The 22,896-nt window shown below is 40.7% G+C and overlaps 1 protein-coding gene across 1 annotated transcript in view; it reads right to left on the reverse strand.

The window, feature by feature from the left end:
- The window catches only part of LOC127413600 (dystonin-like), a 276,523-nt gene that overhangs the window by 54,588 nt on the left and 199,039 nt on the right, over positions 1-22,896 (reverse strand). Inside the window, exons 56-68 of the mRNA XM_051650862.1 lie at positions 19,317-19,478; positions 18,334-18,504; positions 17,763-17,929; positions 16,780-16,939; positions 15,196-15,522; positions 14,974-15,058; positions 14,487-14,728; positions 13,952-14,158; positions 11,280-11,399; positions 11,083-11,190; positions 9,819-10,037; positions 1,520-1,723; positions 106-337 (exon numbers count right to left, since the gene is read on the reverse strand). Of these exons, the coding sequence (XP_051506822.1) occupies positions 106-337; positions 1,520-1,723; positions 9,819-10,037; positions 11,083-11,190; positions 11,280-11,399; positions 13,952-14,158; positions 14,487-14,728; positions 14,974-15,058; positions 15,196-15,522; positions 16,780-16,939; positions 17,763-17,929; positions 18,334-18,504; positions 19,317-19,478 (2,404 nt within the window). The remainder of the gene's footprint in view (positions 1-105; positions 338-1,519; positions 1,724-9,818; positions 10,038-11,082; positions 11,191-11,279; positions 11,400-13,951; positions 14,159-14,486; positions 14,729-14,973; positions 15,059-15,195; positions 15,523-16,779; positions 16,940-17,762; positions 17,930-18,333; positions 18,505-19,316; positions 19,479-22,896) is intronic.

Below are 22,896 nucleotides of genomic sequence, written 5' to 3' on the forward strand. Positions count from 1 at the left end.
CAAAATCACGTCACATTGCCTGAAAACTGACACAACACAACTCTGATTGACTAGTTGACTATTATTGTAAGCCCCAATCTGATGCACTGGGATGTCAATGGTCACCTTTGGCCGAGAGGTCCTTATCTGCTCCTTCTGAGCGAGCGATCATCTCCTCTCCTCGCTGCTTGAGGGTTTCATATGAGGGCTGAAGTTTCTCCAGGTCTACAGTCACAGCTTTGTTCTCGGATATCTGCTCCCGGATCTTCTCCACCTCCACAGAAATGGATGGAGGCTGATGGAGGCATTCGGCGATGCGCTCCAGAGACTCCAGCATGGGATCGATCTTATCGTGGAACTGTGGAAAGCATTCACAAGCAGTTTATCACACAAGTTGCAGAGATGTGACTGAGGATGCTGATAAAGGCAGGTGGGCAACAAAATTGCAAATCATTATTTATTGATACATAAAAAAATAGCTACATGAAAAGAAAGATATGATGATAGTATTTGAATTTTTTTTAATTGCATGCAGACATACCACTGAAAAAGGTGCACTGGGGTTTTGCTGTCTTTGAAATGCAGAGTTTTGGAGAAAGGGGGCAACCTAATTCTCTGTCTAAGGCCCGAAAAATACTTTGCGCAAGTACGTGTTCGCAGATGCAAGCACTTGGCCAATGCATGGTTCATTTGAACATTGCTAAACGTGCATTCTTACGTTCCTGTGGCGTCTTAGCTTTTAAACAATACTGTACCTAGATTAACCTTCTATTCTACTCAGAGGTCAAGATATTTGACTAAACAGTGGGGAACGTGTGTGGAATCACAAAACAGACCAAATGTCTATGGACGAGCATATGGCTAGTACTCAGCTTTAAAAAAAACAGCCTTAGAAGGTGGAAAATTAGTAATGTAAAATGAAATGTTTACTTTTTTGTCATGCATAAATGGACTTCGGGGGTATTCTTCACAAAGGTGTAGCGTATGTCCACACAAACCAGCCCATCTGGCACCAACAATCACGCCACGGTCCAAATCACTGAGCCAAAAACTTTCCCATTCTAAAGGTTGATGTGGACATTAACTGAAGCTCCTGACCCATATCTGCATGATTTTATGCACTGCACTGCTGCCACACAATTGGCTGATTAGATAATCGCATGGATGATTACCAGAGGGCTGGTTTGAGTATTTCTGTAACTGCTGATCTCCTGGGATTTTCTCTAGAATTTACTCCAAAAAGAATGGTGCCAAAAACCAAAAACATCCAGTGAGTGGCAGTTTTGTAGACAGAAATGCCTTGTTGATGAGAGAGGTCAACAGAGAATGGCAAGACTGGTTCGAACTGACAAAGTCTACAGTAACTCAGATAACCACTCTGTACAATTGTGGTGAGAAGAATATCATCTCAGAATGCTATTCTGAGATGCGTGTTGGCACTGTTTTGGCGGCACGAGGGGGACCTACACAATATTAGGTATGGTGGTTTTAATGTTGTAGCTGATTGTTGTATGTAAAAAAACAGGAAAACAGAATTTACCTGAATGGATTTAGAGATAGCTTCATCCAGAGCAGCAGCTCTATGTTTAACATCTGCTTTCAGCTGGCTGTACAGTTTATCTGCAGCTTGGTATTTGTCTCTGATGGGCTCCCCCTCCGCCGGACTTAACTCCAGCAGTTGAGGACCGGTTTTATTCATCTTGTCGATGTGTGGCTTGTGCTCTGCTATTAGCTCCCTCATTTGCTGAAGACCACAAGATTAATACCATCAGGAGAGAATGCGGTGGATTGCGCAACAAAAACATCAAACACAATCTGACAATCTGACACACCATCTGTTTGGCCACTCATGTACATAATACATTATCCTCTTAGCCATTCTGTTAAATAAATTGGCCATATTTATTGGCACCCTTTTATTCAATACATTTTGCAACCTCCCTTTGCCAAGATAACAGCTCTGAGTCTTCTCTTATAATGCCTAATGCGGTTGGAGAACACATGGCAAGGGATCTGAGACCATTCCTCCATACAGAATCTCTACAGATCCTTCAAATTCAGAGGTCCATTTTGGTGGACTCTCCTCTTCAGTTCACCCCACAAATTTTCTATGGGGTTCAGGTCAGGGGACTGGGACGGTCATGGCAGTACCTTGATTTTGTGGTCAGTGAACCATTTTTTGTGCTGATTTTGATGTTTGTTTTGGATCATTGTCCTGCTGGAAGATCCAACCAGGGCCCATTGTAAGCTTTCTGGCAGAGGCAGCCAGGTTTAGATTTTTTATCTGTTGGTATTTTATAGAGTCCTTGGTGCCATGTATCCGAACAAGATGTCCAGGGCCTCTGGCAGAAAAACAGACCCACAACGTTAAACATCCAGCACCACATTTAACCCATCTCTAGTGTTCGCTGCCAAAAAGCTCTTTTTTGTTTCATCTGATCATAGAACCTGGTTGCATTTGAAGTTCCAGTAGTGTCTGGCAAACTGAAGACACTTGAGTTTGTTGTTGGATGAGAGCAGAGGCTTTTTTTCTTGAAACCCTCCCAAACAACTTGTGGTGATGTAGGTGATATCTGATATTTTTTTGAGACTTTCTGACCCCAAGACCTAACTAATTTCTGCAATTCTCCAGCTGTGATCCTTGGAGATTCTTTGGCCACTTGAAACATCCTCCTCACTGTGCGTGGAGACAATATAGACACATGTCCTCTTTCAGGCTGATTCTTAAGATCTCCAGTTGATTGGAACTTGTTAATTATTGCCTTGATGGTGAAAATGGGTATTTTCAATGCTTTGGCTATTATCTTATAGCTATTTTCCATTTTGTGAAGCTCAACAACCTTTTGCCACACATCATAACTTTATTCTTTAGTCTAAACCACTGTGATTGATGATTAAGGGAATTTACCTCATATTTATACCCATGTGAAACATGAAGTCATGGCTGAACAATTTCATGTTCCTAGTCACCCAGGTGCAGTAAAAAATGTTAAATATGAATGGGAATATACTTCAGATATATTTTACTCATAAGAATAGGGGTGCCAATAATTGTGGCCAATGTGTTTTAGAGAAAAAAGAAATTATTTAATAATTAAATATTTCAATTGTTTTACTTCAATTAAAGGGTAGATTGTTGTGAATTTTTTGAATGAAAGATTAAAAGGATAAACAATGCAGTTTTATTTTTCACAGCCTTCTTTGCTCATATTTACCAAGGGTGCCAATATTTTTGGCCACAACTGCTACCAAAGTAAATTAAATCTGAAAAGTAAAGCATGTCGAATGAATTATATGAATTTGTAATGTTTTGTCTGAATATGTAAAAGTAAAATAGGAGTTATTTTGTTGAAAACTGCAAAAACAGAAGTGCACATTTTTTTTACAAAGGCAAAATAACCCTTTTTTTATTTTTTCTTTGTATCTTGTTTTATCTTTCATTGTGTCTCTCTTACAATTTTGGCCCATCATGTATTCAAAAGATTCAATCCATGTTATCTCTATCCTGGTTTGACATCATCATTAAAAAAAAAAAACAACTCTCCCCACAAAAAAAGCTTATCAAGCAGCAGGTCAGGCTGGTGCTGCACTACACACCATGGCGGTGTTACAGGCATACCAGGCTGATCTGCTGAAGGACCTGAGTGCGGGTAGTACAATCAACGAGGAAGCATTCTCAGAGCTTCGTCGAGCCACAGATTTATCTCTCCGTGCAACCAAGCAGATGGCTCACGCTATCGGCCATTCAATGGCTGCTTTGGTCAGTACGGAGAGGCATCTGTGACTAAACCTCACGGGCATCAAGGATAAGGACAGAGTATTCCTACTTGATGCCCCGGTGTCACCTTCCGGCCTGTTTGGCAATTTGATGAATACAGTCGTCACCAGGTTTCGGGAGGTGAAAAAAAACACGAGGAAGCCTTTGTGCAATTCCTTCCTCACCGCACTCAGAGGGAGGGGCTGCCAGCCACCCAGCCTCGCCCCGGTCCTTCTAGAAGGGAGGCTCAAAAACAAATTGTGGCGAGTCGCGCTCCCCCTCGTAAAGATTGGTAACCGGCTCATTGCCCTCAGCAGCCTCCAAAGCAAGACCTCAGGACCATTATTTCCAAAAAGAAAAAGTCCTGGTGGTCTTGCGCCCAGCCTTGCGGGGGTAGCCCCCCTTGAGACGGGGCACGCAAAACATCTACCTGCTCCTTCCCGACACCCCCACAAAACCTCTCCATCCCCAATGCCTCTGGTGTTTCGGGAGGCAGCGGTTTCCAGCGAAATGTTGGGTGTTCCAATGCTTCCTGTTGTCACCCAGGACATGGAACATCCAACATCCCCTCAATGGGAAGTATCAAAATTGGTACCCATTTCAGAGAACCTGGCAGCATGGAAGCTACTGCCGGGTATTTCTATAAGGGTCCTAAAGACAGTACAAAAGGGCTACAGAATTCAATTCGTTCGCCATCCTCCGCGTTTCAACAGCGTGGTCTCCACTACTGTGAAACCGGAACAAGCATATTTACTGTCACAAGAGCTGCAATCTCTTCTGGTCAAAGGGGCCATAGAGCATGTTCCCCTTCCAGAGAAAGAGTCAGGTTACTACAGCAGATATTTCGTGGTTCCCAAGAAGGATGGGGGATTGCATCCAATTTTAGATCTTCGAGGCTTGAACTGCTCAATCAAGATGCTCAAGTTCAAGATGCTAACTGTCAAGATGATTGTGTCACAAATTCAACATCGCGATTGGTTAGTCACGATCGATCTCATGGACACATACTTTCATATAGAAATACTGCCACAACACAGGAAGTTCCTGAGGTTTGCTTTTGGGGGCGAAGCTTACCAATATCGGGTTCTTCCATTCGGCCTAGCCTTATCACCTCGCACATACACAAAGTGCATGGATGCAGCGCTGGCTTCATTGCGACTCCAGGGCATCTGCATTTTGAATTACATAGACGACTGGCTGATACTAGCACAATCGCAAGAACTGGCATTACAGCACAGAAATATCGTCTTAGCTCATCTAGTTTCTCTGAGATTGAGACTCAACGACAAGAAAAGTGTTCTTTCTCCAGCCCAGAGAATGACATATTTAGGGATCGTATGGAATTCGATCACGATGCGGGAACAGCTGTCTCCCACTCGAATCAAGACCATTCAGAATACCCTGAGCAAAGTCAGGCTAGACCCTAACCCTTCAGTATCAATGAATGTTTCAGTTGTGGCTCAAAGCCAGGGGATTTCATCCAAGGGCCAATCCCCGAAGGTAGATAAGGGTTACGCGCCGCGGGCTACGTACCCTCTCTATGTGGCTCAGACCCCGGTTCCTCGCCTTGGGTCCCACTCTAGGTGCATCTTGCCGTCGCAGATTGCTAACGACAGACGCCTCCCTGTCGGGCTGGGGAGCGGTCTTAAGTGGTTGTCCAGCTCAAGGGGAATGGGAGGGTCATCAGCTCGATTGGCACATCAACTGTCTCGAGTTGATGGCTGTATTTCTGGTCCTGAAGTACTTCCTCCAGCATCTGAGAGGCTGCCATATCCTGGTGCGGGTGGACAACACAGCGGCAGTCTCTTACATAAATTACCAGGGAGGTCTGCGGTCACGCCAGCTAAACAGACTAGCACGGCAGATTGTTCTTTGGGCCCAGGGCAAGCTCCTGTCACTCAAAGCAGTATATATCCCTGGATGCCTGAATGTGGGAGCGGATTTACTGTCCAGACAGAAAATACCAATGGGAGAATGGAAACTCCACCCCGAGGTAGTGAAACAAATCTGGTTAAGATTTTACGAAGCAGAGGTGGACCTCTTCGCCTCCCAACAGACAGCGCAATGTCCCTTCTACTTCTCTCTGAGTCACCCAGCCCCCCTGGGTCTGGACGCGATGGCAAATACATGGCCCAAAATGCACCTGTATGCATTTCCTCCGGTTTCTCTGCTCTCAGGAGTTCTAGCCAGAGTTCGTCAGCAAGGATCTTGCCTCTTATTGATAGCGCCACGTTGGCCAAACAGAGTATGGTTCTCGGAGATAATATCTCTCCTCGACGGCTCGCCTTGGGCGATACCGGAGAGGAGGGACCTTCTGTCTCAAGCACAGGGGACTATATTTCATCCCCAGCCCAAGCTGTGGAACCTTCATGTTTGGCCCCTGAAGGGTATCAACTGAGGGATACTGGGTTTTCACCTGAAGTTATTGAGACCATTCTGAGTGCTAGGGCTCCTTCCATTAGAAAAAGTTATGCCAATAAGTGGGGTGTCTTTGAAAGGTGGTGCACTGCACGTAATGCAGATCCAGTTAACTGCCAGATTGCTTCAGTTCTGGACTTCCTGCAGGAGAAATTAGCAGTAGGCACATGCCCCACCACTCTCAGGGTTTATGTGGCCGCTCTGTCGGCTTGCCACGCCTTGATTAACGGGGTGCCACTGGGGAAACATCCTTTGCTCGCTCGCTTCGTTCGTGGGGCCATGTGACTGAGGCCTCCCGTTAGAACCAGGATCCCTTCATGGGACTTAGCTATAGTCCTTGAGGATCTGGTTGAGACCACCTTTGAACATCTAGAGTCGGTGTCTGACAAGCTCCTGACTCTAAAGATGGTTTTTCTTATGGCTATCACTTCTTTAAAAAGAATTGGAGAGTCTTGCCATCCTGCTTATACTTTGCCCCAGGAATGGCGAGAGCGATATTGCATCCTCATCCTTACTACCTGCCTAAGGCTCCTTTCTCGACCGTACATCCGGTCACTCTTGAGGCCTTCTGTCCTCCGCCGTTCACAACGCCGGATCAGGAGAATCTTCACAGACTGTGTCCAGTCCGTGCTCTTCAGGCCTACATCCACCGTACTAGCTGGTGGCTTAAGTCAGGGCAACTATTCGTTTGTCATGGGGGCTGTAACAGGGGGGCCGCCACAAAACAGACAATGTCACATTGGGTGAGGGATGCTATTGCCCTTGCCTATGAGGCACGTGGTCAAGCTTTGCCAGTAGGCATCAGGGCTCATTCTACCAGGGGGGTCACTTCTTCTAAAGCTTTGGCGGGGGGTGCCCCTCTGCAGCATGTTTGTAATGCGGCAGGCTGGTCCTCTCCGCACACATTCATAAGATTTTATAGTTTGGATGTTCATGCCACTCCGGGCTCTCACGTCCTTGAGTCAACATCACATGCTCATGTCTGAGACCTTTTGCGTTTTTGTGAGCACAAACTACACAACCGTAAGGGGTCCAGACACCCACAGTGCAGCGGCGTGGGTATTCTCATTCTCATAAGTGCTGAATCAAGGGCAGCATTAAGTGTAGCTTTTGACAGGGAACGTCTTGGGTTACTTGACTGTAACCCTTGTTCCCTGAAAAAGCTGAACAAGATGCTGCACTTGATTCAGCGCTTATGGGAATGTCTTTAGGAGTGACCAGCTGTGAATATGTGTGCAACACGTCAATGAAATTGACTAGAACCTTTATAGCCTCTGTTGGTGACATCATCAGAATGCACCAGTACCAGGGGCTATAAATAGATGTGCCACAGGTGCATCGTCAGGTATATTTGTCTGAAGAGCAGTCCTGGGACATCCTCAGTGCGGCAATGAAGCGCAGCATCTCATATCTCAATAGCATGCTTGTTCAATGAACCATAAACAATTAATGACCATGCACCTGTGGAACAGTCATTAAGACACTAACAGCTTACAAACGGTAGGCAATTAAGGTCACAGTTATAAAAACTTAGGACACTAAAGAGACCTTTCTACTGACTCTGAAAAACACCAAAAGAAAGATGCCCAGGGTCCCTGCTCATCTGCGTGAACGTGCCTTAGGCATGCTGCATGGAGGCATGAGGACTGCAGATGTGGCCAGGGCAATAAATTGCAATGTCCGTACTGTGAGACGCCTAAGACAGCGCTACAGCGAGACAGGAAGGACAGCTTGATCATCCTCGCAGTGGCAGACCACATGTAACAACACCTGCACAGGATCGGTACATCCGAATATCACACCTGCGGGACACGTACAGGATGGCAACAACAACTGCCCGAGTTACACCAGGAATGCACAATCCCTCCATCAGTGCACAGACTGTCCGCAATAGGCTGAGAGAGGCTGGACTGAGGGCTTGTAGGCCTGTTGTAAGGCAGGTTCTTACCAGACATCACCGGCAACAATGTCGCCTATGGACACAAACCCACCTTCGCTGGACCAGACAGGATTGGCAAAAAGTGCTCTTCACTGATGAGTCACGGTTTTGTCTCACCAGGGGTGATGGTTGGACTCGCGTTTTTCGTTGAAGGAATGAGTGTTACACCGAGGCCTGTGCTCTGGAGTGGGATAGATTTGGAGGTAAAGGGTCCATCATGGTCTGGGGCGGTGTGTCACAGCATCATCGGACTGAACTTGTTGTCATTGCAGGCAATCTCAACGCTGTGTGTTAAGGGAAGACATCCTCCTCCCTCATGTGATACCCTTCCTGCAGGCTCATCCTGACATGACCCTACAGCATGACAATGCCACCAGCCATATTGCTCGTTCTGTGCGTGATTTCCTGCAAGACAGGAATGTCAGTGTTCTACCATGGCCAGCGAAAAGCCCGGATCTCAATCCCATTAGCACCTCTGGGACCTGTTGGATCAGAGGGTGAGGGCTAGGGCCATTCCCCCCAGAAATGTCTGGGAATTTGCAAGTGCCTTGGTGGAAAAGTGGGGTAACATCTCACAGCAAGAACTGTCAAATATGGTGCAGTCCATGAGGAGGAGATGCACTGCAGCATATAATGCAGCTGGTGGCCACACCAGATACTGACTGTTACTTTTGTATTTTTACCCTCCCCCCCCATTTCTGTTAGTCACATGTCTGTGAAACTTGTTCAGTTTATGTCTTAGTTGCTGAATCTTTTTATATTCATATATTCATATATTTACACATGTTAATTTTGCTGAAAATAAAAGCAGTTGAAAGTGAGAGGACGTTTCTTTTTTTGCTGAGTTTATATATATACACATACTGTATACATACATACATACATGTGTGTGTGTATATATATGTATATATATATATATAGACTGTATACTGTATAAATGTATTAGTTTCTTTTTAAATTAACATCAACCAAGATTAATAAGTGCTGAAAAAGTACTGTTCATCATTAGTTCATGTTAATGAATGTAGTAAACTAATGTTACTGAATACAACCATAATGTAAAGTATTCCTAATGAAATGTACAGATAATAATACAATTCTTCAGCTGTGTAATATAGTTCAGTAGTCCAACTATATGTTGCTTATGGTTACCAAAGGTATCAACAGAGTTCAATAGAGCTGTTCAGCCATTATGTCAATTTGTAGGTGAACCCGGAAGGCTAATTCACCATGGGTTCCCTTAGGAATTTCCTATGTGTTTTTATAATGGTTGTTTTGTATTTATGAGTAAACTATTGTCTGTGGTAAGCATTACTTGAACATACTTGGATGTTTTGTTCTACAACATGCATTACACACATTCATACCTCAAACATAAATTTTGAAGCTCCCATGTTTTTTTTATTAAGTATGTTGCTTCAATATGGCTTCAAAATTCATGTTTGTGGTATGACTGTGTGTAATTTATGTTTTAGAGCAAAACATCCACGTATCTTCAAGTACTGTTTACCAAAGACCTAATTTTACTCATACATCCAAAACTGCCATTATATATAAAAAATAAAAAAAAAACATAGGAAAATCCCGAAGGAGCCCATAGCAAATTTTCTTCCGGGTTTTTGGACTACAACCTGAACAGTTCTATTGCTGTGTAGTCACAGGTGTGCATATATCGTCTTTTTATGGCTCATCCAATCAGAATTTAGAGCTATATCTCCATCTTACCCGTAGTTCCTCCTGCTGTTGTCTTAGGGCTTCATACTCAATAGCAGGCTGGGCCAGTTGAATGAAGGCAGCACTGGTCTCCTGCAACCACGGCCAGAGCTCATCATACGTCTCCCAGAATTGACAGGCCAGAGAATGAGCTCTCTCCAGCTGCAGACTGCGCTCAGAGTTCAGCTGACTCACCGCGTTATACTTCTCCAATATGGCCTGGAGCTTCACCTGTGTCACACCACAGTCACATCACCACAGAGCTAGTCTTAAACACCTGCTGTACAGTGCTCATGTGCTGTGTCCGTTTAGAAGAGCCACTTTAGGACCGAACAGAACAACGGAATATACAGTGCGATGGTAGAAGTGTTTCCACCGGTAAAGAGATACCAAACATGAATAAATCATATAGGTCAGGTAAAAGTGAAGCATGTGCATTCACCAGTACAGCAGAAAAAAAGAGTTTGATTTCTTCCATATTTTGTTTTCCAACTTAAATGCTTGATATGTCATGATAACAAATGCCTGACTTGGACGTAGGAGCTTCCCAGGTGCACTTCAAGGCACCAACAGAACTGATGTGCGGTCACAGGTGTGCAAATAATCGGTTTCGAATGTGTTAAGTTTCACTTAAGTCTTTTGTTTAAATTCAAGTAAGTGTTACATAATGTAGAGCTGTTTTTGTGCTGACTTCATTTTCATTTGTAATAAACCAGTCTTTTGGTTTGCTTCCATCAAGTTTCAAATAAAAAGAGAAAATAACCAAATGAGATGAAGTGCCTTTCATTTGTGAAGTACTTCATTCATTGTAATATCTGAAAAAAAAAATAGGCATGAGCATATGGTTATTTAAAGGTGCACTCAGTCATTTTTTGGTTTATGTCGTCTTGGGCTTGGACACTGACACCTAGTGGTGTGGATGCAGCATCATTCTAAATCAATAGTTTTCGATTTCAGATGCCATTGTAGAAATTCACTATTCACAGTCAGCCATGATTAATTTAATCCAAGAGTGAAAGAGTCCAATAACAGGGCAGTTACTGAGATTGAGTAGTATTCAGCTGGTCATGTGATTTTAACATGGCAGCCCCCATGAGGAGACCCTCTCCTGTAGAATTAAACCACCTTTATAAGGTTACTGATTTGACTGGAGTCTTCATCTCATGTGAGTGCTCATGATTTTATACATGTGTTTCAAAATTACTATGATATAAAGAGAATTGTGATATAAGATTTTCATACCGCCCATCCCTTATCTTAAAAATGTCTCATTTACCCTCAGTGTCTTCTTCTCGGCCTCATCTTTGCTGTTCATAATGGCCTCGCCGGTCTTCACGATGTCATCCACAGCATCTTTATGCCTAAAAATGTCCATGGAGAAGCTCTGCAAGAGAAAGTGAACCACTGATGCTTTACAAAGGATGTTTATTTGATAGTTCAGGTAATAGAAGACCACACAAATATCTGACTGACCTTCTGAGCCTGAAGCTGAGCTGAAGTCTGCTCCGGCTCGAGGCTCATGTAACCAAGAGATGACAACTTTCTCTCTGCCTCAGTCAGCCAGGCCAACTCAGCAGCGGCTGACTGCTCGAACTGCACATCAAGAAAAATAACAATTTCAGTGACTCTCTGAACTCATTTACATTCAGTTCTAGCCAAGATTTCATAATTATTCAATAATCTCTAAATGACCACATCTTCACCAAAGAAACCATCAAAGACCTAAAATTTCACAAAAAAACAATTGAGAAGTGAGGTTGTAACACAAAAAAAGTGAGGTTGTAACCCATTTTACATACAAATATGTTAGCCAACCATAACAACAGGGTCAGAGAAAGAGTAGAAAATCATGTAAAACTAGGTCATGTAATACTAATTAGTGTCCAAACTCATGAAGTCTATGGCAGCCCATAGAACCATACATAGGTAAGTTATGACATTTGGCACAATGACAGGGGTGGGCATGAATAGCCCCCCTACCAAATTCAGGGTCTCTAGGACAAACTCTATAGTGCCACCACCAGTTCAAAAATGTACTTTTTAACAGTTAATAACTTTTGAACCATATGGCCTACACACATAAATCGTATATTCTCTGATTTGTTTGCTTGTGAACTTTTTTAGTGGATTCAACCACTCCAAAATCTTCATCCCCGACTTTGGCAGCCATCTTGAAATTTGTCGAAAAAGTACTTTTGCGAACTCGTCTCTAAGCCTTTATCAGATCTTTCCCAAACTTTTGTCAGAGCACCTTGAAACACAGCTGGCCAAAAGACATCAAAAGCTTTTTGACAGACAAAACCATTTCCTTATCATGCATCAAAGAATTTGGTGGCGAGGATGCCAAACAGGAGGCTGTATCTTTACAAGGCTTTGTCCTATCGAAACAAAACTTAGTAAGTTTTATCAGGACCTTGATCTGAGGTACATGGCAAGTTTGGGGACAGTTCCACGTATGGGTCAAGAAAACGCAAAAATTGCTATTTTTGCCCATAACTGTTGAACCATATGTCCTAAAATTATCAATGATCAATTATCAAGTTTTGGGTTATGTCACCTCAGTGGCATAGTATGTAAAGCAGTGAGCGTACACTTTAAACGCATTCAAGTCTGCTGTTCGAGTCCCACCTGGTGGGACTGGTGTGAAAGTTGATTCTTGAGTACTTGTGCTTACTGCAACATATCTCTTGCTTGATGAGTACTTTGCTTGCAGCTAAATTTTAGGACTGTTTTTAATGCAAGAAACCTTGACTAACACACACACACACACACACACACACACACACACACACACACACACACACATACACATATATATATATATTCTTGAGGAAAATCAATGGAATAAATAAAAAAAAATACAATGTTACAAAAGATAAATATTAGTTATACCCCTTTACAATAATTCATATTAATATTAATTAACACACACACACACACACATATATATATATATACTGCATATATATTATTTTTTATAATATATAGTATACATATTATACTAAATCATTTTAAATTACTTATAAAAATGTTAATTCATTTTAATATGAGTTATTGTAAAGTGGCACAATTCTATATATATATATTTTTTAAATTATATACTGTATATACTTTATATATTTCAATTTTATAACATTGTAGTTGTATACTTTATTCCACTTATTTTCCTGAATATTTAGCAATAAAAATGTTAATTTATTAACTAATTTCTATAAAATAATAATAAAAATTAATTAAATAAACAAATAAATTATATATACACTACCGGTCAAAAGTTTTGAAACACTTACTCATTCTTTATTGTAATTTTTTTCTTCACATTTTAGAATAATAGTAAAGTCATTAAAACTATGGAATAACATAAATGGAACTATGGGAATTATGTTGTGACTAAACATATGTTATATTTTGCATATGTTATAAGTTCTAGATCTTGCCTAGAATTTTCAGAAATGTACTCTTGACATTTTCTCAACCAACTTCTTGAGGTATCACCCTGGGATGCTTTTTAAACAGTATTGAAGGAGTTCCCATCTATGTTGGGCACTTATTGGCTGCTTTTCTTTATTATTTGGTCCAAGTCATCAATTTCAAAAACTTTTTTTTTTTATTACATTTTAGTTTTATAATGAAATAAATTAATATGGTGGCACAATTATATTTTTGTCTACAAAACTAATTTCAAACATTTAAGCATACGCCTTCAGATCAAAAGATTTTTAAGATCATGAGAAACATTTCAGTCAAGTGTTTCAAAACCGGTAGTGTGTGTGTGTGTGTGTGTGTATATATATATATAATTATTACATGTATATTACTAAAATCAGAGTCAGTTGTGCACAAAATCTTGCAACATTTTGTCCTTCCACTGTATAACACACACTAATGCGATGCTAATATAATCAATGTGGGTCACACTCCATTAGTGTATTATGTAAATAGCATGAAGGCTGCAAGAGAGGATGAATGAAGTTTGAATGACATAAAAGCAGTAAGAATTAACAGCACAATGAGGCCAATCACCCTCGGCAAGAATCACAGACGCTCTTTTGTCTGGGGCCTTCAACAAACTCAACATCACTGTGAATGTTGCTAATAAAGGGCTGGTGCTATGTTTTTAAGCAGCTGAGGATCATGTATTGTACCTGCTGTGATTTTAAGATAGCAGCTCCGGTCTGGTCCACATGCTGGCTAACAGCATCACTGGCTGATCTGTAGCGCTCGTTGTCATCGATGATCATTCTGTCCAGCCCTTCTCGAGCTCGCCATGGAACAAGCTCCAGCAGAGCACTGCTGACTTCATTCAGAGAGTCTAGAAGTGGCTTCTGATCCTTAACCTCCTGCATTAGTGCCTGGATATGACAGTCAAAAAATGATCCATTCATAAAGTGCATTTCAAAACTGTTTGCTCAAAAAATGCTCTTTCATATCTCTGGAGACTTAAAGGAAAGTTCCAGGCTCAATAAGAGTTAAGCTTAATAACAGCATTTTTGGCACAAAGTCGATTACCGCAAAAATGATTAAGACTCGTCACTTGTTTCTTTAAAAACAAACAAAAAAACTGTAAAGGAGATCCATGTGAGATTACTGGGGTCTTGTTCTCTTAGAAGTCTCCATCTACTGTCTTGGAGAAACAACTGAGACATTAAACAGATCTCATTTGTGATTTATTAGACTTACTTTTTGCCTCTCTTGTAAGTGAGTGAGCTGCTCTCCAATTGGATCATGAACTTCAAACGTGGCCAGCTCCGACTCCACCTTCTCCAGCCAGCAGTTCAGTTCCTCGTGGGTGTTTTGCAGCTTGGTGGCGAGAGACAGGGCTTTGTCCAGAGTCTTTAAAACACTGCTGCTCATTGTGTTGATCTCTGAATACCTGGTCTTTATTCCATCGAGTTTGCCTTGGATGACAACAACCTCATCGCCTGCATGCAAGTGAACACAGACATGATACAGACGCATTCATTCGGTTTCAGCACACTGAGAACTTTCTACCAGAGGGAACATTCCAGAAACTTTGGTGAATGTTATGTAAAGATTGCTTAATATTAGGAACAAATTTCTTTATTAAAAATTATTTTCAAAAATGTTGTGCATAATATCAACAACCAAAACGTTTGGAAAACTGTTTTTTAGAAAATCATTTAGTTAGCTATGTTTTTCACCTCACCTGTGGTCTGTTTCAGAAGTTCTAACCCATTTTGGATGGCCTGGTCAACATTCTGTTTCCTCAACTCAATGTCTTCATGAAAAGCCTAGACAACAGGACATACATCAGTCAACAACATCTTCTGACAGGACAACACAAATCACACCACAGCACTGAAGACAGACAAAATTAAATGAACAAAACATGGTAAAATAGCCTAAAGAGGAGGAGCTTTTAAAGTACCAGCTGCTCAGCATGCTGTTTTGCCAGCACGGCCGTTGTGTAGTCTTGGATGGAGACTTCACTCAGTTTGCCATGGACTTCATTGAGCCAGGTCATGAGCGCCACCTCATTCTCGCCAAAGAGCTGTGCGTTAGCCAGCGCCTGCTGCAGCAGCTCGCCTTTCCTGCGGCAACGCTCCTGCAGCTCGATATAGGCGCTCTGCGTGTTGTCCAGCTTTGCCTGCACCAGGTCCTTGTCATCCACACAGCCGAAGGCCCGGAGAGACTGACCCAGACTCATGGCCTGATACAAGATCTTACTGCGGCCCATTACCTCCTCCTCTAAGGCCTGATTACCAGGATGACACAAAACCAGGGTGGAGAAAACCATAATAACAAAAAAAGGAATGGAACAAATGAATGTGTATGAAAAACATATGGGATTACAACACAAATGCATAAGGCTCTTTCCATGAATAGGATGCACTTTTGTGTCGCACTACTTTTTTGTATTATTATAATTTTTTATTATAACTTTTAGAGGCAAAAATCCCAAATATCTTGTTTTTAAATGTATTTTTGTGATTTTGATCAGGCCCACCTCAAAAGTACTTTTTTGTAAAAATCCTGTTTTTAAATGTCATAAATAAAAAAATAAAAAAGCAATTGGTAGAAAATTGCAAGAAAATAACAAGATCACTTTATTAAACTATATTTAGACATGTCCCAAAATTGTGAACTCCATAATATTTAGTTTGATCTCCTTAGGTTAATCGGCATAATTTGTTAAGTATTTATTATAAGGATTAGAGCAACAAATCTTCTTTTTTTTTTTTCTTTTTTTTTGGACAACAAGAAAAGTCAGTTGTTTTCAAGACATCAAATGTGTGGTAATTTTGGTCTGTCCCACCTCAGAAGCCTTAACTTTTTTTTTTTTTTAAATGTTATACATTTTATCTATTTAATTTGGATGTTTATTTAATATTTAATGTTATAAAATAACAAAATTACTGTTTTAAACTGTTTGTGCTGTAGACATGCCCCAAAATTGCAAATTCGTATATAATTTAGTTTATCTCCTTAGGTTGATGATCAACATTTAGAGGCACAAATCACATTCTTATTTTCTTTTCTTTTTTTTTTTCTTCTTTTTTTTATGATTCACTTAACATGAAAATTAGGTAGTTTTCAAAAAATAAAATATCTGTTGATTTTGGACTGTCCCACCTCAGAAGTCTTGACTTGTTTTTAAATGTTATAAATTTTGTCTATTTAATTGTGATGTTTATATAATGTTTATTGCTAGAAAATAACAAAATAATTTTTCGTAACCTCATTTAAAATGAGTAGAAATAAAACAGATCATTTAATATTTAGTTTGACCTCTTGAGGTTGACAATCAACATTTTCTAAAAGTTAAGCACCTCCTTTCACTTTTTTTCACCTTTGACTTCATTTTTAAGAGTTTCAGGCCGTATTTTGCGCGTTATTCGTGAAAAGTGTCATAGTAGTAAAATGAAAAATGGATGAAATAAGTAAAACACAAAGGAAAACATACTAAACAAGGTCACATGGGCTGTGTGGGTCACCATAGACGGTTCTGTACCTTCTGCTGTGAAATCTGCTCTTGTAACTTGGACGTCTGGGTGCCGATGGGCTCGGCGTTGGCCAGTCGTTTTTCCGTAGCGGTCAGCCACTCTGTCAAAGGCTCAAGGGTCTCGTGGAATTGCTGCGCCACCACCAAAATACTCTCCAACTGCTTGTGTCTGCCCAGAATGTTGCATGAGAGTCTAATTTTTATTGCTGGACATGACTGGATTTGATTATACATGACCAAAATACAGTATGTCTGAACAACACACAGTGGCCATACTTAAGGCACATTTAAAAAGATATGAATGGCATGACTTAATATCAAACCAAGTGGCATTTATTTTAAGGAAATGACAGCACAAGACATGCAAAACATTTTACAAAAAGAAGTTGTTGTTTTTTTAAATGATAAAGAGAGGTGATTCTTCAACTTCTGGCACTTTTAGCACTGTGTACTTCTAAAGTAAAATCTCGATTCAAAAATGTCACACTCACGCAAAAACTTTTCTTCTTAGTTTTTCTATTTACAATGTGTAATGTATGTATGTACGGTTCATTTATGTCATTTTTTGATAAATTAATAAATTCTGAATTGTGTTTAATAGAATTCTGTGGTGGAAACGATATTTTTAACGTTTTTGGAATAAAATGTCTGACTTCTTTGTCTTGCTAAGGCTAATTTCATAGCTAACATTTTGTGTATCCTAAATGCACACAATTACTTATTTTCACACTTTTTCTTTTATTTGGCAAAATTACAGCTTTATTGGAAGTGACACCCAATCAAAAATACTCTTTTTTATAATTGATTTTTCTTTATTATCACCTGTCTCATATTTCATTTCAAGCATGCTCTTCACTGACTTTTGTTGACCTAGTATGTACACTAGTACTCTAACTTTTGTAAGAACTTCATTAGGGGCATCACAGCCTTGTGAAGAAGGAGGACCACTTCATGTCCAGAATCTAATAATGGATGAGAGTTTATAGTTTTACCTGTTCTCAGCTTTCTTGAGCAGGGCATCCCACCTCTGACCCAAGCATTCAATCTCTCTAGCGATCTTCTCCTTATCGACAGTGTCAGCTAACTCCGTCACCTTCAGCCCCTCCGTCTTAATTAGCTCCACTGTGGCTCTGCGCTCATCCAGCAGTCTCTGCAGCAGCTAAACACAGATCATGAAATCACACACACACACACACAAATCAGCATATATAAAGAAAAACTCAATTAAACAGCTACACAAAAATCAATCTAACTTATGGCTACATTTTGTTTATTTATTTATTTTAAATGTTACTTTTGTAAAGAAACTCACATGTAAGCACAATTTACATTTGCTTACAAAACTAATTTCATGCATTTGAGCATAAACCTCTCTCTCTCTCTCTCTCTCTCTCTCTCTCTCTCTCTCTCTCTCTCTCTCTCTATATATATATATATATATATATATATATATACAGCATATTCAACTGAGTTCAATTGTGTCCAAACTTTTCACTTGTAGTGTATTTTCTATCAGTGGATTGTTTCTCATTGTAAAAAGTCCTAGCAGTCCTGACTACTTACCTTTTGTTCTTGTATCTGTGCTTTGACCACTTTGAATTCTGCTGATGGAAGCTTCTGATTGGCCACCAGCTCCTCGGTGTCAGTGAGCCAGCTGAGAAGAGACTCCAGTGCATCATGGAATCTGCCACAGTGCAGCAGAGCTTCATGGAGCTTTGTGGATCGCTCCGCAACCTGACAACATCACACACACAATCTCACAGCACTGCTGGGGGAGCTAACTATAGCTTGCTAAGCTGCAAAGTACTCCTAATTTAAAACAGTTAAACTATTTTAGTTAAGCTAATCTAAAGCAACTACTGGTTGATTTCACAGAAGAGTGTAAACAAAACAATTAGGGTGACAGCATCATTTAAACTTGAACATATTATTTATTCTAGTATGCTTTACACTAAAAAAAAAAAAAAAAAACACTAATGAATAGAACAACAGTATTTAACTTAAAGGATTAGTTCGCCCAAAAATGAAAATTCCATTCCTTTAATATTTATGTCACTCTGGTAAAATACCATGCCAAGACTGCTGGAAAAAGTACTTGGTGATGACTCAAATAAATCAATGAAAAAATGTTTTTTTTGGGTGAAATTAATCACCCTTGCAAACACCATTTACACTCTCATCTAGGAGAATGTCTTTAAAAAATTTGAGGTTTTAAGGCTGCTTTTATAACATGATATAGTAAACAGCAATGTAGCGTTTCATCTCACTACACCACTACTTATTGAAATACATACATGTAGCTTGATAACAACTTAAGTACTCTCACACTAATGAAAAATGTAATAACGCTTGTAACATCACTAGTTTTGGTTAGTTACTCACCTGCACTGCCATACAGTTAAATTATGACTGCTAACAAGAGATTATATGCATTCCAGAGTGCAATGGACAACAAATCATACCAAAATTAAACATAATTCATAAATACATATATTACTACATGAATCCATGTGTGTGGTTTTTAACAGCTAAAGAGTAATTCTCACTTTTTTGTTGAGGGTGTTCCATCTGGTGTTAACCTCCTCTAGGTCCTGCTCGAGGTTCTTGGTGCTGATGCCTTTGGCGGCATTCTGGATCAACCCATGACCGAGAGAGTTCAGCTCCTGCAACTGGTTCTGCAGTGACTCAATGACTTCCTTCTGGAAAACCTGAAGTTAGTGAAAAATATAGAAGAAAAATAAACACCAACTGAATAAATTGATTGAGTTAGAAGCTATTCAATTTTAATTTGAACAGTCATTGACTGGGTAATTCAGGATTCAGTCCTCTTTTTTGTTGTTGTTGTGAAACTCAAGCACAGTGGAAAGTTTATTTGCTCAGATGCCGAACTTTCATGGCGCAAGGTGCAAAGGTTGTTCACTGTTATGGTTCATTTAAGCAACATTGTATCAGATGTTTCTCCTAAAATAATTGAGAAGAATTAGAAATAGACACAAAAGAGACACTTGTTTATATACAGTAAGAGTACAGAACTACCATAGCCTAGATAATTTCTATTAGAAGTAATCTATTAGAACTCTTTTAAAACTCTAAAGGAGAAACATGGGTACGTCTCAATCAGCTTCCTAGTTCAGTATTCAGAGCACTGATCAGAGAGTCGGCCAATTCTAGGGCTATCCCAATTGCAAAACCATTCCAGTGCACTGTTTACTCCCTAAAAAATCCTAGAATGCACTGAAAAAACCAGGGAGCATCGTTCCTCACTATATTCTCTTACAGGAAAAGTCATCAGGCTTTCTGAAGTCGTTAAAGGACAAACGCAAGTGAAGTTGTGTTCATGTTACACTGATTCACAACATAGGAAGGTAGGGAGCTGATTGAGACACGACCCGTGTGAGATTACTGGTGTCTTTTGCATTGATTCTTTTGCTTTGCCCTTTACTGTTACTGTTGAGCCTTCAGACAACGCTGTTTAGCTTCTTATCAATACAAGCCACATTTGTCCCTACCCTGGTGAAAAGACCAGTTAAGACCAGCATTTCCATACTAGTCTGAGCTGGTTTAGGCTAGTTACTAGTTAGGCTAGTTTGGTGATGGTCTAGCGGTTGGACCAGCAGTGCCATGTTGTGCACCTGCAAAACCAGGCTGGTGAAGTTGGTTGACCTGCACAGACACTCTGGTGAAGCTGATTGACCATGAAAGTCTTGCTGGTTAAAGGGATAGTTCACCCAAAAATGAAAATTCTCTCATTATTTACTCACCCTCATGATATACCAGGTGTGTAAGAATTTCTTTCTTCACCAGAACACATTTCAAGAAAAATACTTAAAATGCAAGTGAATGGCGATTTCTCTTTGAAGCTCAAAAATCACAGACAGTCAGCATAAACGTCATCGATATGACTCCAGCAGGTAAATGAATGTCTTATTACAGCGATAAAAAAGCAATACAATCACTTTTGGTCTGAAAAAAGATAAATATTTAAGTTCTTTTTAACTATGATCCATCACTTCCGGTAAGCTTCACGAAAGAGTGGAGTTCAAGCAGTCTCTCGTGTGACCTTTTCGCATTGCCATGATACAGATGTAATCTCATGCACTCCGCTCAGTTGAGACATCCAGGATAAGCACAAAAAGGCACCATTGTGTGTAAAGAAACAGATCAATACAGATCTAAAACAAAATCAACAAAGCATCTGTACAGTATTCCTCCTTCTCACTTGTAAATAGCACTGCTCTTCAAGCTGTGACACACGTGTCAGTTCTCACGTTTCAAATGCCACTGTGATTACGTCACACGCGCATACCGCTGCTTACCAGAAGCATGATTTAGAGTTAAAAAAAAAAGTACTTAAATATTGATCTTTTTCGAAACCAAAAGCAATCATGTCGCTTTTGAAGACTTTAATTTAACAGCTGCTGACTGTCTGTGATTTTTGGAGCTTTAAAGGAGAAATCGCCATTCACTTGCATTTTAAGGACCTACTGAGCCAAGATATTTTTGTATTTTTCTTCAGATGTGTTCTGGTGAATAAAGACATACCTAAGATATCATGAGTAAATCATGAGAGAATTTTCATTTTTGGGTGAACTATCCCTTTAAGAGTTACATGCTGGAGACCAGCATCTAAAACACAACATATGCTGATCTTTTCAGCAGGGTATATAAATATGTAGTGACCAGCAGCCTTATAATGTGAGGCACTTCCACTAAAATGGGCATTACTTACACTCTGGTTTGTTGTGAAAGGCTACTACTATCAGTTATAGCCAGCTGGTCTGGATCACAATATCACTGACCAGCAATCACAACAAACTCAAATGAGCTATGTCCTAATCTGATAAAGAAAACACTAATCCAACGATCAACATTCATCAGGCTATTTCAGGTTACCTTGGTGCAAGGCAAGTCCACGAGTTCCATCTGTGAACATTCAGCTATGGATGTTAATAAACTCTCGATATCTTCATCATCCATGTGTTTTATTCCATTGGCAAAGCCTTCCTCCCTTTCTACTAACAACAAGAAATCCTCCAAGTCTGCCATTTTGGAGTCCGTAGCTCTTTGCTCGTATTCGTAACACTTTTCATCTTTCGTTACATGTTGCTCTGGATTCTGTTGGTGACGTGAAAGAGTCTTTGGTTGCGTCACCACAACACTGAGCAGCTCACATTCCTCCTGTGCACAAGTATCTTCAAGAATCTTGGCAGTGGGTAATTCGTCATATCTCGATAATGTTCTGGATCTTGACTCGTACATCGAGTTTTGCATTTTACTACTTGACTCTAACAAAGTCTTGGCATTTATATCTGAACAATCACCATTAGTATTCAGAGCTACACTGAGGTTTGAATTGCATGTTTCATTGCGGTGTTGGCTTCCAAGTGTCGATGCCTCTGTGTAATACAGCGGTGAAGGTAAGAGGTCTTTTCTGAGTGAGTAGGGGAACTCTTCCTGGCCTGAGCTTAGGGAAAGCCCCGGTTTCAGATCCCCTGATATATGCACTCCCTCAGTAGAAGAGAGGCTTCTCGTGCCACCCCCGGGTCTTCTCTGGGCTCGCTGGTTTCGTTGTTCTCGTTCCACAGTGGGACTGCAAAGGCCGGAGTCCCCTTCCGAGGTAAGTGAGTTGGTCATACTGCGTCCTCTCCCAACTTGACCCAAACCAGCCTGGCTGGTTCCGTCATTGCACAGTGTTACGCTGCAGCTGCCATACTCGTTGAGGTTAGTAGGGGCGAAAGTCCGCCAGGAACGGCGGTGCGGAGGTGGCTCCTTCTTCTCGCCCACCGGCCGTGGCTTACACAGCATGGTGTCTGCACCACGGATAACACCTCCATTAAGCTTCAAGCTGTCAAACACTAACCGCTCATCCAAACGTGCCGTATCCCTGCTGCAGAGCTCAAAGGCGCTAGAAGAAGCCAAGATTCCATTTCCACAGAGATTGCTGATGTCCATGGTGTGATGGCTGTAAGGCAAAGTGCTGATGAAGTGCCTGGAGGACAGACTACCCTTGGATCCCGAGTCGATTTGCTCATTCAGACGCACTGTGTCATAAATGGACCTCTGTGGAACGTAACAGTCATCAATGTTGAGGTCCTCATCGTCTCCTTTGCTCACACAGGAAGGGTT

This window comes from Myxocyprinus asiaticus, chromosome 23 (assembly GCF_019703515.2).
Source record: "Myxocyprinus asiaticus isolate MX2 ecotype Aquarium Trade chromosome 23, UBuf_Myxa_2, whole genome shotgun sequence".
Taxonomy (NCBI): domain Eukaryota; kingdom Metazoa; phylum Chordata; class Actinopteri; order Cypriniformes; family Catostomidae; genus Myxocyprinus; species Myxocyprinus asiaticus.